At 32.6% G+C, this 15,865-nt stretch overlaps 1 protein-coding gene and 1 pseudogene across 4 annotated transcripts; both read left to right on the top strand.

Annotated features, from left to right (window-relative positions):
* Nucleotides 1–1,603: 1,603 nt before the first annotated feature.
* Nucleotides 1,604–8,013, top strand: LOC109159152 (annotated as a pseudogene).
* A 3,426-nt stretch (nucleotides 8,014–11,439) lies between these two features.
* LOC109159150 (putative receptor-like protein kinase At4g00960) lies at nucleotides 11,440–15,296 on the top strand. 4 transcript variants are annotated; one of them, XM_019307191.1, is made up of 9 exons: nucleotides 11,440–12,384; nucleotides 12,825–12,854; nucleotides 12,963–12,989; nucleotides 13,079–13,219; nucleotides 13,667–13,806; nucleotides 13,919–14,129; nucleotides 14,219–14,456; nucleotides 14,557–14,707; nucleotides 14,805–15,296. In XM_019307191.1, the coding sequence occupies exons 1-9, from the start codon at nucleotides 11,601–11,603 to the stop codon at nucleotides 15,129–15,131; spliced, it is 2,049 nt and encodes a 682-aa protein (XP_019162736.1). In that variant the 5' UTR covers nucleotides 11,440–11,600; the 3' UTR covers nucleotides 15,132–15,296. The 4 variants fall into 4 exon arrangements, with proteins under 4 accessions (XP_019162736.1, XP_019162738.1, XP_019162737.1 ...); XM_019307193.1 differs by lacking the exon at nucleotides 12,825–12,854; XM_019307192.1 differs by lacking the exon at nucleotides 12,963–12,989.
* The last annotated feature ends 569 nt before the right edge of the window (nucleotides 15,297–15,865 follow it).

The raw sequence follows: 15,865 nt of genomic DNA, 5'->3' as shown, positions 1-15,865 counted from the left end.
AACTTTTGAGATACAAAATGATGTCAAATTTCCCAAGTTGCTTTTATGAGAAATTAACCAACGGTATAACTTGAGATTTTTAATATGTAATTTTTTTCTTCATATGTATTAGTTTTTTGAATTTTCATAACTGAGTCTTAGGTTTTTCATTCATTACTCTGGTTTTTAAGAACACAGAGGAGGTGATGAATATATATATATATATATATATATATATATATATATATATATATATATATATATATATATATATATATATATATATATATATATATATATAATTTTTATATATTGTCAGGATATACGATTCTTGGTTAAGTTACTGCAGAACCTACGAAAGAATTTTACGTACTAAAAATCTCAAGTTATTTCCTTGGTGAATTTGTCATAAAAACAACCTAAGAAATTTGATATCTTCTTTTATTTCAAAAGTTATGGTTTGATTACCATTATGTTTAATAAGGAAAATCAAAAACTTGTGGAATGGTGTGTTTTACATGCTTAAAGACAATGACCAAGTGTTCTCTTGTTTGTACTGAGTCACAGATTTTTTATACGAGACTCAAGTTACTAACAAGTTATATGAAGATTATTGAATTGCTTTTGGAATTGAAGAACCTTGAAATAGAATGCTAGGAAGTTGAAAATAATGTTGCAAAAGAGGTTTCAATATAAGAAAGTGAATAAAATGTGAATTTTCGACTTTACCCCTAAAATTTTAAATATTTTTTAAATTTTCCGTCAGTTTTAACGGTCGGGGACCAAATGCGCCACTTCGCTCATAACTAAGGGACTAAAAATAGGGACGGTCATAACTCAGGGACTGAGTCGTCACTACCATTATAACTCAGGGACCAAACTCGCTATTTTCCCAAATTAAAATTTATAGGTTTTGCATGAGTACGTGGTTGGAGTAATTATTGACATAACGATCTTTCAGTTTTCAGTTGGAGTAACTGGATGTACTTGTAACTTTGTAAGTATACTGTATATATCACAATTTACCTGCAGGACTTAGCTCAATGATTTAATGTGCAGTATTTAGGAGAAGTATATATCACAATTTCAGTTATAAGTATTAAAATATTTATAATTAATGTTTAAAAAAATATTTATAATTAGTAACAATCAATTTACCTTAGATAGTATCACAATTTCACATATAAGTATTACAATAATATTATAAATCAACCAATTTTACCTCTGTGTCGGACGGTAGAAACTCTGAGTACACCAACCAAAAAAACTATCCTATATTTGACCCGAGTTGCACATTTAAACTCTTCTTTGACAAAACCCAAATCATGCAAACAAGTCAAGCTTCCATTAATAGACAGGTTACACGCAGCTTTCCGTTCACATTTTGGAATAAATGAACATTTGACTTGACTTTTTCTTTGTTTTTTTTTTCTAGGACTTTTCCGTTCTTCTGCTTCTTCTTTTCCGTTGTGATACGAGGCAATGAGGCATAATAAGTCTTTTAACTCGGTTTCAAAAAAAAAAAAAAGTCTTAACTCCGGTCATTGTCATCAGTTTACCTAAACGGCTAAACCAAGAAAAACTGGGTTTTATATTCACGTACGTACGTGTTTGAAACCATGTCCAGTTTAAACTTTTATCCGGCTCGATCGTCTGTGAGCAAGATCTCATATATTTTCTCTGAGTTTGATCAAAGCCATGGATTTCCAGAAATGTGTGGTCTTCCTATACTTTTCAAGTATCATCCTGTTATCAATAGCACAGCCTGATCTCCGGTACTCGATATGCGGCCAAAGCGGAAATTACACACAAAACAGCATATACCAGACCAACCTTAACACAGTTCTTTCGTCCCTCTCGTCTAACCTCAACCAATATGGATTCCGCAATGCTTCCATGGGCGATAATCCCGACAGGGTGAGCGCCGTCGCGCTGTGCAGAGGTGACGTCAAGCCGGACATATGTCGCAGTTGCGTTGAGGATGCTCGTCGGAAGACGGTGCAGTCGTGTCCCAATCAGAAGGAGGGATTCGGAGGGTACGACGAGTGCATGATCCATTACTCCAACGTTTCCACCATAGGTTCTTGGTCAAGGCTTCCTGAGATGTACTTGTGGAATCCAGAAAATTCCTCGGGCCCAGAACAGTTCAATAAAGATTTACAAAAATTGCTGGAGAGTCTACGAGATCGTGCTGCAAATGGTTTCCCCTTACGGAAGTTTGCGGCGGCCAATGCATCTGGACCGCCCATCCAGACCATATATGCAGCTGTGCAGTACAGTGCTCCCCTGACTTGTCTGCTCAAGCTTGCTCTGATTGCTTGGTTTCTGCTTTTGCTGATTTAAATGGATGTGGCTCATGCACTGGCAAGAAAGGGGGGAGAGTTGTAAGGCCTAGCTGCAATTTTCGCTTTGAGACTGAACGTTTCTTCAATTATACTTTGATTGGATCTCCACCAGAAGCCCCGGGTAACATTCTAACTTTGTTAATTTACATGCATATCTACATGAATAATCAAAAGCTTTATTTTTTGGAGTGACCCTAGCTAAGTTGGTCCGACTGTTGATTTGGTAATCATAATGTTACAAATTCGACGTCTATTGGTGTTTTTTTTTTTTTTTTTTTTTTTTTTTTTTTAACTGATTAGCTAGGTTGGTTTAGCTCCTTAGCTTGTGGTCGTTTACCAGCTAGCTAGGAGTCTACCCATTGCACACCATCAAGTAGCTAGTGGCGGCAGGGTTTCCCTCGTCATCTAAAAAAAATGCTTTACTTTGTGGAGCCAATGTAACTCTTGTCAAGTTAGTCTATTGATTTGGCAACCATAAAGTTACAAGTTCTACTCCCATCGAGAGTGGTCTATTGATCATCTTGGTTTATGTTGGTTAGCTAGGCTGGTTTACTCTCCGACTACCTACTGCACATCCTCAAGTAGTGGATGCAGAGTTTCCCTAGTCACCAAAATCGGGTGACTTTTAGTGTTTTTTTTTTTTTTTTGTATATCGTCGTCTTTTTTGTTAGACTACAAGATACATTTAAGTCTGTACCATACTATTCGTTAGTATCGACCTAATTAAGAGGTAAAATGCTGGTCATATTGATTTTTTTTTTTTTCATATTAAAAGAAATTTTGAACTTCTACTTCTTTTAAGGAATGCGAATAGACCGTGACTTATACCAACCAAACTAGTTAAAAAGTATTGAAATAAATTTAGGTTAAAATCAATTACACGTCCCCATAAATGATTTCAGTGTCTCACTCAAGATTTATTCATATAATTAATACAATGCTTTATTTTGTAGGGAATGAAGCTCCACCACCAAAATCAGGTGACTTTTCGTGGGTTGAAGTCTTGAAGGTCTATTGTAACGCCAAATGACTTTTCAATCACGACCCTCGATATCTCCCTTTTTTTTTTTTTTTAAGGTAATTTAAATATCTAAATACCTAATCCAAAACTTTAGGAGATTCAATCATAATTTTTGTAGACTTTTAAAATGATAAATTTTAATAAATTTTTATTGACGTTCATAGAGTTGTTCAAATTTTTTAAAACTATGTAAGACTCTATACAAGTCTATATAAAACACATTCATAAATTTTTATCAACTTTTTTTATTGTAAAGAGTCTACAAAAGTTATTGAAATTCTAAATTGAATACATCCTTACAAACTTTCAATAATTTCAATTCTTATCATTTATAAATTTCTTACAAAACATGTTATAATATATTATAAAATTCTTTTTATTATATAATTCTTCATCACATCAACATTCTCAATATTATTATTTTTATCCATAGTATGGTGAGACTTATATGCTAATTACTTATATATAGTATTAATAAGCATCAACACAAAAAAAAAAAAAAAATCATAAAAGAATCATAACAATATTGAACACTAAAATTTATAGTAACAGAATTGTTCAAATAAAATATTTAAAAATATAATTACTAGTTGCATAAATAAATAAATAAATAAATAAATAAATAAATATATATAATTACATTCATGTAAAAACAAGGCTTAAAATACAAATGTGCAGCGTGGACATTTCAAGATCGTTGAATTTTGAGTATCCAAGGTCGTGATTAGTTTTTATGATTTTGTGTGGTGCCCGCCTATGTGCACTGCCGTTCATGGACATGTGCACGCCGACCCAAATATTGTGGATTCACACATGCATACTATATTGAATGTGTGCATTGTCGTCCACGGATATCTACACACCCGCATTTAGGTGTGTGCACGGTATATGTCTACATGTTTGTATTTTAAGGGTGTTTGCATGTGAATGCAGCTATATATATATATATATATATATGTATGTATACACACACACACACACTACTAGACATCAAACAAAGTGCTATTATTTACAATAGCAATTTGGGAGTGCGAACAACAAAAAGGTGCTACTGTTTGTAGCTCTAAATTGTTGTTGTGAACAGTAATTCGCTATTCGTAGTAGCCTGTTGTTAAAAAAAAACATTGCGAATATGAACATAAAAAGTATAAAAATCAAAATATACAAGTATTTATATGAATGTTATGAAACATGTAGTAAAATTTGACGGTGATAGATGCCAAATTTGCTTTGTTCGTGTATTTAGGGTGAAAAAGTTGGGGAGAAAAGTTCGTAGAGAAAGTATAGAAGTTAGGGATAAAAAGTTCATAGAAAAAGATAAAAAATAAAAAAAAATAAAAATAAAAGCAACAATGAAGTAAAAATAATATTTTCAAAAAATTAAAAATAATATTATTTCGAATTTTTAGAGGAAGATTGTAAAGTTTAGGAGGGGGGAAAATTTGGTAGAGTTTAGGTATGAAGAAAATATAGGATAATGAAGAAAAAATAATTTATTGAATTTAGATATAAGGTTTATAAAGTTTAAATATGGAGAGAAAAAAAATATAGGTTTTAAATAGAGAAAAAAAACATTCTGAGTTGGTAGGAAGAAAATTTTGAAATCTTGGGTGTCGTGTCAATGGTTAGATTTCAATTATTTATATTTGAGAAGAAAAAGTCTACAAACGTCCTAAAATTAAAAAGTCTACAAAAATATATAACTTTTTCAATACAACATGATTTTTAAAGACTTTTTAAAAGTCTTAATCCAATATCACCCGACTTTTAAAGACTCTTTACGAATCTTGATTGAATACCGTCAGCTTTTAAAGACTTCCTAAAAGTTTAAATTATTGAATACTTCTAAATTTTTAAAGTTTATAAAAATCTTTAAAAGTTTATGAAAGTTATGATTGAATACACCCTTAATTTGTGGAGATTGAAGCTCCACCACCAAAATCAGGTGACTTTCCGTTTTTGTTTTGTTTTATTATATTTTATATTTGCACAAGTAATGTTTTCAAAATAAAAATAAAAATATTTGCATAAGTAATAAAGTTATTTATCTTTTCTTAATTGAAAATTTACTGTTGACACCGAGTAACTTTCCAATTACCCATATATATATATATATTTTCAGTTAATTTAACTTGGTACTTACATATTCATATGACTGTATGAGTAATTAAACAATCTTACTTTACAGGAAAAAATGACAATACAGTTCGAACCATCATCATTATTGTGGTTCCGATTGTAACAGTTATTATTATTCTTACTCTATGCATTTGCATTATCTTGAAGAAAAGGCAAAAAAGGAAGCTGATGAGCTACATGGACGGTAACCTTCCCATCCATTGACTTGTAGCACCAATTTACGTTTTCTTTATCATTTTTTTTTAATTAAGTAGAGAAACAATAATTATCAGCTCAAACTAAGAAGCTCAATAGTTTTTTATTTATTTTTTACCATAAAAAATGTTTTGTCTATTGAGAATGAGGTTTGGGTATGAAAATACCAATGTCTCATCTAGAAACATATAGATTTGTGGCAACTACATACTAGAAAATATGGGAATAATAACATAATTGCTATGAATTTAAAAGTTAACAATTACAACATGTTTGATTCCCAGAATAAATAGAGAATGGAATAGTATTATTATAAATAAACTTATTATTGGTAAGAATGGATGATAAGTGATAACTACTTGTCTTGTCTTTGAACTTGGGCTCAATTTGTTCTTATCATTTTATCAAACGTACACTACGAAACTTAAAATAAACTATATAAACAGAGTCGCAGTATATTGACGACTGGGATTTTTAACTCACAGTTTATGCCAAGTAAGAACATGGTAACTTGTGTTTTTATCTCTTGGAGCAGCTTTTCTATCTCGGACTGTACCCTTGTGCAATATTTACTTGTCTACTTCATTTGGTCAATTTATTTTACTCTAGTCCACCTACAAGTTTAGGTTGGGTACACATCACTAATAGTTTTCATATTTATTCTGTAAAGTTGTGGATGAAATTAGTTCTGTGGATGACGACATTAGTGCAGTGGAGTCCCTACAATACAACTTTGGTGCTATTAAAACTGCTACAAACAACTTCTCGGATTCTAATAAACTTGGACAAGGTGGATTTGGTCCTGTTTACAAAGTACGTTAACGGTCTGCTACTATTCATGTTAGTGATTTAATGTAGTTAGTTATTTCTTACTGATCGACTAGAACTCAATGATTATGTTTTGCATGATTGAATGCTTGAACAATTTAGGGTAAACTTCCAAATGGACGACAAATAGCGGTGAAAAGGCTTTCTGTTAATTCAGGACAAGGTGATTTAGAATTTAAAAATGAGGTCCTTTTGGTAGCCAAGCTTCAGCACAGACATTTGGTCAGACTGCTTGGGTTTTGCTTGGAGGGAAGAGAAAAGCTTCTTATATATGACTTTGTTCCCAATACAAGTCTTGACCACTTTTTATTTGGTATTGTTTTCTTTTATCTCTCTATGATTCTTTTTATAAAACTCTTCTTTGTCATTCAATTTTGATGTTGTAATCCACTTGTGGTAGACTCTGTCAAAAGAGAAAATTTGGATTGGGAGACACGTTACAAGATCATTAGTGGCATCTCCCGGGGACTTCTTTATCTTCATGAAGACTCTCGCCTTCGTATTATTCATCGCGATCTCAAAGCAAGCAATGTTCTACTAGATGTAGAAATGAACCCAAAAATCTCAGACTTCGGCATGGCAAAATTGTTTGAAATGGATGAAAGCGAAGGCAATACAAGTAGAATTGTAGGAACTTAGTAAGCATCATATCTATATATATATATATGCAGACCAGGCCACCTTCATTTTGGTCTGTAACTGACTCCATTTCTTGGAATGATGACACAATTCTTAATATAATTATTTTGGGTTATCTAAATTGCAGCGGATACATGGCACCAGAGTATGCAATGCATGGTCAATTTTCAGTTAAGTCTGATGTTTTCAGTTTTGGAGTGTTAGTTCTGGAAATTATAAGTGGGCAGAAGAATAGTTGTTTCAGAAACGGGGAATCTGTACAAGACCTTCTGAGCTATGTAAGTGTAAATTAAACAACATTTATATAAAACAATATTATATCAGTTTGATGAGTAATTAAAGTGTGACGATGAGTGCAGGCTTGGACACAGTGGCGGGAAGGGACAGGCATGAATCTGGTAGATCCAATCCTGAAAGGTAAATCTGGTGCAGTGGGTGAAATGATGAGGTGCATACACTTGGCATTGCTTTGTGTCCAAGAAAACGTTGGAGATAGACCAACAATGTCCGCAGTTGTTCTTATGCTTACTGGTTTTTCTATGAGTCTTCCAGTGCCATCTGCACCCGCATTCTTCATGCACAGTACTATCAGTCCTGAGGCTACGCTGGAGCTTAATGAAGCTGCAGCAGCATCGCAAAATGAGGCCTCCATTACTGAGTTATATCCCAGATAGATCAGATCAGATGATGATCGAAATCATACCCATGCAAGAACACAGCACTCTGATCTCCTGCCACCAACTCCGATCCTCTCCTACTATACGTGGTGTTTCACTTATGATCACAAATTCCCTATTAGTAGACTTATTTCTGAGCTTCAATGCTAACTTTTTAAAGTTCAGAAGTCTATTTGTTTTTTCATATAAAGCTCAAGGATTATTTGACTTTTTTTTTTTTTTTTTTTAAGCTCAAGAACTTCTTCCCTGACCCTATGGATGTATTTAATTTCCTTTCTAATAATGAATTTTATCTAAACATTTGTATTACAAACTGTAATATAATAATAATAATCTACAAATCTACAAAATCTAATAAGAGCCAATAATGTTAGGCTCTTTACTGCAACGAAAAAATGTCGGTATAATTATATTGTTTTTTGATATGAATAGTTCATATTATTTCAATTTTAGTATTTTTTATAATTTTCCTTATTTACCCTTTATTATATTATTTTCTTTCCTTAAATAACACTGGATTCCGTTAGTATAAACTTTAGTAACGGAATACTCCATTAACTATTTATTATTCTTCTCCCAAAAGGTTGAATCCCTAATTAACTATTTATTATTCTTAAGTTACTCATTAGTTTCTATAGGAAAGGTCTTAGGTTCGAACCTCATCCTAATCAGAGTTGGCATAATTGTTAAATATATACTACGAATATGTTAAAATATACGGAGTATTAAAAAAATAAATACAATATAAAATTTAACATAAACTTTAGTCAAATAATTAGTCCGACTAAATACAAAACATTCAAAGTTGAGCATCAAAGATTATAAATCATGAACTTTGAAAATCATTTTCTTGCATTTAAAAAAAAAATTAGGTTAAGGTTTTTTTTTTCTGTTTAATTAATCTTCGTTTGATTATTTAGAACAAAACTCAATATTTCAATTATGCTTTTTGCATTATTGGAATGATTTATGTCATTATGGTATTAATTTTTTTTTTGTATGTTTTTTTATAACGGTACAATTGTACATTACTTTACAAATATTATACTATTATTTTTTTATCGGACAAAATTGTTCTTACACCGTACCATTGTCAGACATGTGCGACCTAATTACAAAGTTGTTAATCAGAAATACAATTACACTAGGACTCTAAAACGATAGGACAATTTTCTAAAAAATTGACAATGTTACATCTCACTGGCTCAAATTGAACAAGTTTACACATCATTCTTAGAATTTTATCAATGTATGAAAGCTTATAAAAAAATTTGTAAGTTAATTTTTATTATATCATTATAACAACATCTATTAATTATATTCACTACATTGAGCATTGTCTTCTTTTTACATTATCTTGTAATTAAATATCAAAGTTATAATACAAAATATGTTATATATTTATTTACTAAGTATTTTTTTTTGAAATATAATAAATATTAATATTTTGTTCAATACTTTGACATGATAATCTATTACACGGATCTCACAACACATGAAATATGTAGGGAAAATTCACCACTACCAAATATCAATATGCACTTGTAAGATAAAGAGTTTATAGTACAACTAAGATCTTAGTCATATACAAGAAAAATCTAAAACTTTCAACACCATAATCTCATTGCATGATGATGCCCTCTATGCTAGCACCGTAACTCAATTGCACTTGACATACTACCAATAAAAAAAGAGAGGACATGACATGTACTGAAGATGAAGACAATGATAATGCAACCCAAAGGAAAATTAAGAATACTTAGATAAATTTAAATCAAAAGTAGTACTCCGTATTTATTTATACTATCGCTTTTAGACTAAGTATTTAGACTAGCGTTATTATTACAAAATTGTAAACATTTATTTTAGTGACAATTATAATCATTCTCTCATATATTATCTTGCATTTATATACTTCAAACAAATTCAACATTCAATTACCTATGCAAGAACATCTCCTATATAATATTGCATTGATATATTTGAAGTACTTATTTAAAAATAATTATTGAGCATTATTCCATTCACGCAATGCGTGTAAAAAAAACTAGTAATAATAGTAAGGTCTAAATAGTTTCAATTTTTACTCCACACACAAAATATTGATGTAAACTCTTATCAAGAAGTAAAATTAGAATGAGTAAGATTTGGAAATACATGTGACAATGTTTTGCAGAGCTTATTTAGGAGCTTATAGCTTATTAATAAGCTCTGTTTGGTAATGTTCCCAAAATAAGCTCCTAGCATAAAATAAGAGCTTATTTTGGAACGCTACTACCTTGGCTCTGTTTGGCAAACCTAGCTCAAAAGCTATAAGCTAGGAGCTGATAGCTGAAAAGGAGCTGAAAGCTAAAAAGCTATAAGCTCGGAGCTGAAAATTGAAGAGGTGTTAAGCTAGCTGTTATGATTGAAAGTGTTTGGTAAAATTAGCTTTTTGATAAGCTGATAAATGTAAAAAGACTAAAAAGGACATCTTCATAAAATTTAAATTAGTTTGTTTACATATTAAAATTTAACAGTTCATCTTCCAAAAAAGTAAATATTTTTTAAAATAAAGCTATTAGCATGATCATGATCTAGCATCCCATAATGAAATACCAATATTGTCATTGGTTGAAGCCATATTGCTAATTTAAAAATAACATTAATAATAATAATAATAATAATAATAATAATAATAATAATAAGATGAAGGGATTGACGTGAAAGTTGGGATAGGGGAAGAGAAAGGGTTTTAATTCATGAGGTTAAAATATGTCATTACTTTAAAATAATAAGGGTAAATATGAAAAAAAAAGTTAGGAAGCTAGTAGTTTATTTTGAAACGCTACCTAAAGTAGCGTTCCAAAATAAGCTCTTATTTTAAGCTAGGAGCTTATTTTGGGAACATTACCAAACAAAGCTTATAGCTTATTAGTAGCTTAAAATAAGCTATAAGCTCCTAGCTTAGTGTTGCCAAACAGAGACCTTAGATAGCGTTTCAAAATAAGCTACTAGCTTCCTAACTCTTTTTTTTTTTTTTTTTTTTTTTTTTCATCTTTGTCCTTATTATTTTAAAGAAATGACATACTTTACCTTTCTCAATTAAAATCATTTTCTCTTATCCTTTATCAACTTTCACCGTAATTATTATTATTATTATTATTATTATTATGGGATGAAGGAGATTCGCAACAATATTGCTACTTCATTATGAGATGCTAGATCATGGTTATACTAATAGTTTTATTTCAAAATGTTAATTTTTTTTAAGACAAAAGTTAATTTTAATATGTAAACAAACTACTTTAAATTTTTTGAAAATGTCATTTTTAGTCTTTTTACATTTATCAACTTATCAAAAAGCTAATTTTACCAAACACTTTCAATCATAACGGCTACCTTTAACAGCTCTTCAGTTTTCAGCTCCTAGTTTATAACTTTTAAGCTTTCAACTTTCAGCTCCTAACTTATAGCTTTTCAGCTAGATTTGTCGATTAGAGCATGTAATACTCTAGGCAGCGACCAAAAGACGAAGACCACTAGTCAACGCCCATTGTCAGTCACTCAGTCCTTAACCAGCTGGCCAATTGGGCATCCAATGCAAAAAGGTAAAGGTTTTTTTTTTTTTTTTTTTTGAGAATAAAGGTAAAAGTTATCTCCATGATGCCCAATTGGGCATCCACTACTTGTTCCCCAGTTCCCAGATCAGAGTAAAATGAGTGTATAACTCTATTAATCCGGCCAAAACATACAGCATATATATTATTTAATTTGTGAGTTTGAAGGCACGCATATATGGATTTGCAGAAATGTGTGGTTTTCCTATACCTTTCTACTTTCATCATCCTGTCAGCGGTAGCACAGTCCGATGACCACCCGTACGCATCCTGCGGCCTAACTGGAAACTACACAGAAAACAGCATCTACGGAACAAACCTTAACTCACTTCTCTCCTCCCTCCCGTCTAAACTCAATAAATATGGATTCTGCTACGTTTCCATGGGCAAAACCCCCAACAGAGTGAATGCGGTGGGGGTATGCCGCGGCGACGTCGTTGAGGCCGACATATGTCGCAGTTGCATTGAAGATGCCGCTAGGTTGACGCTACAGAATTGCCCGAATCAGATAGAGGCATTTGGAGGGTACGATAAGTGCAAGATCCGATACTCCGACGCGCCCACCCTAGGAAACTGGTATTCCAGTAGTCCTCCAGTTTTCTTGAGGAATAGATATAATGCTTCGAACCAAGACGAGTTTAAGAAAGATGTGTGGAAATTGCTGGAGGGTCTACGAGATCGTGCTGCAAATGGTAGCCCGTTGCTTAAGTTTGCGGCAGGGAATATATCTGGGCCGGACTCTGAGACCATATATGCAGCTGTGCAGTGCTCACCTGAGTTGGCTGCTCAAGGTTGCTCTGATTGCTTGGTTAGTATTATTGAAAAACTGCCTCAATGTCCGTGCTATGGTAGGCGAGGGTCTATAGTACTCAGTGCTACCTGCAATTTTCGGTTTGAGACCTATAAATTCTTCAATTATACTTTGGTCGAAACTCCATCACCACCACCACTACCACCACCAGGTGACATGCATTCTGTGTTTCCATTTATTTTTATTTGTTAGCTTTAAGTAATGTTGCCGAAGGCATTAGGTCTTAGTCGGGCGCCTAGTACTTAGAGCATCTAGGCTGTTTAGTAATTGGGGTATTTTTTCCCGTCAGGGTTGGGAGTTGTTAGATTGTAAGTTAGATAGTTAGTTGATCTGAGCACATAGTTGGAGCCTGCAGGAATATAGAAGATGAGTAACTGAGTATGCAAAAAAAATCACTCTGAACTCGGTTGAGTTGGACACCGACTCAGCCAAGTTAGGCACCCAACTTATTCGAGTTAGGCACCTAGAACGCCAAGTCGACCCTCTCACTAAAAGCCTTCTAGGACTGAAATCGCCTCAGTCTAGGAATATTTAGGTAGCCGCCTAGACGAATTTTTACAACATAGACTAATCCAAAGCTTTATTTTGTAGCCGCCATTAAAGCTCCATCACCAAAACCAGGTAATTATTGTTTTGTTTTGCCGTATTTTATATTTACATAAAGTAATCAAGATTTTTACGCTGACTGTAACGAGGTTGAAGTAATTGAGATCTTTAATTATTTTGTAGTGATTGCTTCTCCACCACAGAAATCAGGTAACTTTCCCATATTTTTTGTCGATTACTTTAACATAGTACCTAGCTACATATTCACATAAGTAATTCATAAAGTTTGTTTTTTTCAGAAAAAAATGACAATACTAGTCGAACTATAATCATTATTGCGGCTGTCGTGGTTGTAGCAATTGTTATTCTTCTTAGTCTATGCGTTTGCATTGTCTTGAAGAAAAGGCAAAAGAGGATGCCGGAGAACAAAGAAATGGACGGTAACTTTCACATATATGATATATATATCCATTTGACTCGTCGCACCATTTTACGTTTTTATCCCTGGACCCACCTTTGCGATTTCAACCGTATCTATATCGTATATACAATTAATATATGATGTATTTTTAATTAATAAGTTAGGTATATGCGGGTCTAAATTATTTACCTATAATAAATATAATAATATACATTAACCGATAGTATAATATATTAACTATAAACATAATCTAAATTGAATTTCACAATGTGCATAATTGATTCTCCACATATAAGGATTGATGCAATTATTATTTGGCCACTTCACTTCGTCCATTTATTTTACTCTAGTCCACCTACTAGTTTAGGTTTTTTTTTTTTTTTTTTTTTTTTTTTTTGAAAATACCTACTAGTTTAGGTTGGATACCCACCACTAACATTTTTTTTTTTTATTTGATTTTGAGAAGTCGTGGACAAAAGTAGTACCGTGGATGAAATTAGTATTGTAGAGTCTCTACAATACAGTTTTGTTACTATAAGAACGGCTACAAATAATTTTTCAGAATCTAATAAACTTGGACAAGGTGGATTTGGTCCTGTTTACAAGGTAAAATTTTTATTAAAAGTTGCCATTCATTTTAGCTATTCAATATAAATGTGTTTAATTTGTTTCTTACTAACAATAACAAAATGAATGTGCCTTGCGTGATATGATTTAGGGTGAACTTCCAAACGGGCAAGAAGTAGCGGTGAAAAGGCTTTCTGGTAATTCTAAGCAAGGTGATCAAGAATTCAAAAATGAAGTCCTTTTGGTAGTCAAGCTCCAGCACAGAAATTTGGTGAGGTTGCTTGGGTTTTGCTTGGAAGGGAGAGAAAGGCTTCTTGTATATGAATTTGTTCCCAATGCTAGCCTTGACCACTTGTTATTTGGTATTATTTTCTTTCATCTATGTGATTCTCCTTATAAAATTCTTCTTCAATTCTGTCATTCAAATTTGATGTTGCATGCGACCTTGTAGACCCTATCAAAAGAGAAATTTTGGATTGGGAAACGCGTTATAAAATCATAGGTGGCATTTCCAAGGGGCTTCTTTACCTCCATGAGGACTCTCGTTTTCGCATCATTCATCGTGATCTCAAAGCAAGCAATGTTCTACTGGATGCAGAGATGAATCCAAAAATTTCAGACTTTGGCATGGCGAGGCTGTTTGAAGTAGATGAAAGCCAAGGCAGTACAAGCAGAATTGTGGGAACTTAGTAAGCATTGCATCATATATACATATATATTTAGATCATTAATTAATTGAGGCAATGCCCTATGACTATAATTCCTAATTTGGCATATGTATATATGCAGTGGATATATGGCACCGGAGTATGCAATGCACGGCCAATTTTCAGTTAAATCTGATGTGTTTAGTTTTGGAGTGTTGGTCTTAGAAATTTTAAGTGGACAAAAGAATAATTGTTTCAAAAACGGGGAATCTGTTCAAGACCTTCTGAGCTATGTAAGTGCATATATATTACATATATGTAAAGCAATGTTTGGTTAGTTGGGCATGCACTAATTAATGAGATTAAACTGCATATATACTGTGAGTACAGGCTTGGACACAGTGGCGGGGAGGGACAGCATTGAATCTGGTAGATCCCTTTCTTCGAGGAAATTCAGGTTCAGTGCCTGAAATAATGAGATGCATACACATGGGGTTGCTGTGTGTTCAAGAAAATGTTGCAGACAGACCAACAATGTCCACAGTTGTTCTCGTACTAAGTAGTTCTTCTCTGAGTCTTCCATTGCCATCCGCACCAGCATTCTTCATGCACAGTACTATAAGCCCTGAGGCTCCCCTGCTGCTTAATGAAGCAGCAGCAGCAGCTTATTCATCGTCTCAAAATGAGGCCTCCATTACTGAGTTACACCCCAGATGAAATCCATCCATTTTCGACCTCCGGCCTCATGATCCAACTTCCTTATTGAAGAATATTAAGAATAAAGATCAAACATGTCACCGAACTGTACTTGATAGTATAATTAGGTTACTGAACCTAAAAAAAAACTATAATTATATCTTTAAACTTACCAATTTCATGTCATTCCTACAATTTGTCAATTTTCCTAATTTCTAATAGGTTATCCAATTCTAAAGTATTTTTTAAAACTAATTTTAAATAAAATAATAATTATATATATTTTTAGAAAGAAAGAAAAAAAGAAAAAACTTCATCTTCCCAGAAGACAAAAATACTTCTTCACCTCCATGGCCAGAGGCTAAGAGTCAACGCCCTTTCATCTTGAGCCCTTGGGTACATCCACTGGTATAATTTTTGATAAAAGGGAAGGGATGGACCTGGTATTAATGCATCACGCTAACATTGGCCAGTATAGTTGACATATTTAATTATTAGTTATATGATAGAGATATTCATGACAATTAATATTATATAATTGTAATAAATTGTATATTTACTTTTGATTAGAAGTAATATTTTTCATCTGACTTGTTAATCGGCAAGGATCGAAACTAAGTCCATCCAACCTTCCACTTTAATTTGAGGTACATCTGTATAGTTGAATAAGTCTTTATTAATAAATAAGTTTTTTGTAAGACGATCCCACGTGAAATGTATAACACTTATTAATTACGACGACGTAACTGTTTTTA

The sequence above is a fragment of the Ipomoea nil genome, unplaced genomic scaffold, assembly GCF_001879475.1.
Source record: "Ipomoea nil cultivar Tokyo-kokei standard unplaced genomic scaffold, Asagao_1.1 scaffold2826, whole genome shotgun sequence".
NCBI lineage: Eukaryota > Viridiplantae > Streptophyta > Magnoliopsida > Solanales > Convolvulaceae > Ipomoea > Ipomoea nil.
Note: the sequence above shows the minus strand (reverse complement) of the source record. Positions and strands in the feature narration are given on the sequence as shown.

What these genes read in the sequence shown, in the direction of transcription:
- LOC109159150 (XM_019307191.1), top strand. Translation starts at nt 11,601, where the DNA reads ATGGATTTGCAGAAATGTGTGGTTTTCCTATACCTTTCTACTTTCATC. An exon ending in GGAGAACAAAGAAATGGACG is followed by an intron (nt 13,220 to 13,666) that starts GTAACTTTCACA and finishes GATTTTGAGAAG; the next exon opens with TCGTGGACAAAAGTAGTACC. An exon ending in TTCAAGACCTTCTGAGCTAT is followed by an intron (nt 14,708 to 14,804) that starts GTAAGTGCATAT and finishes CTGTGAGTACAG; the next exon opens with GCTTGGACACAGTGGCGGGG.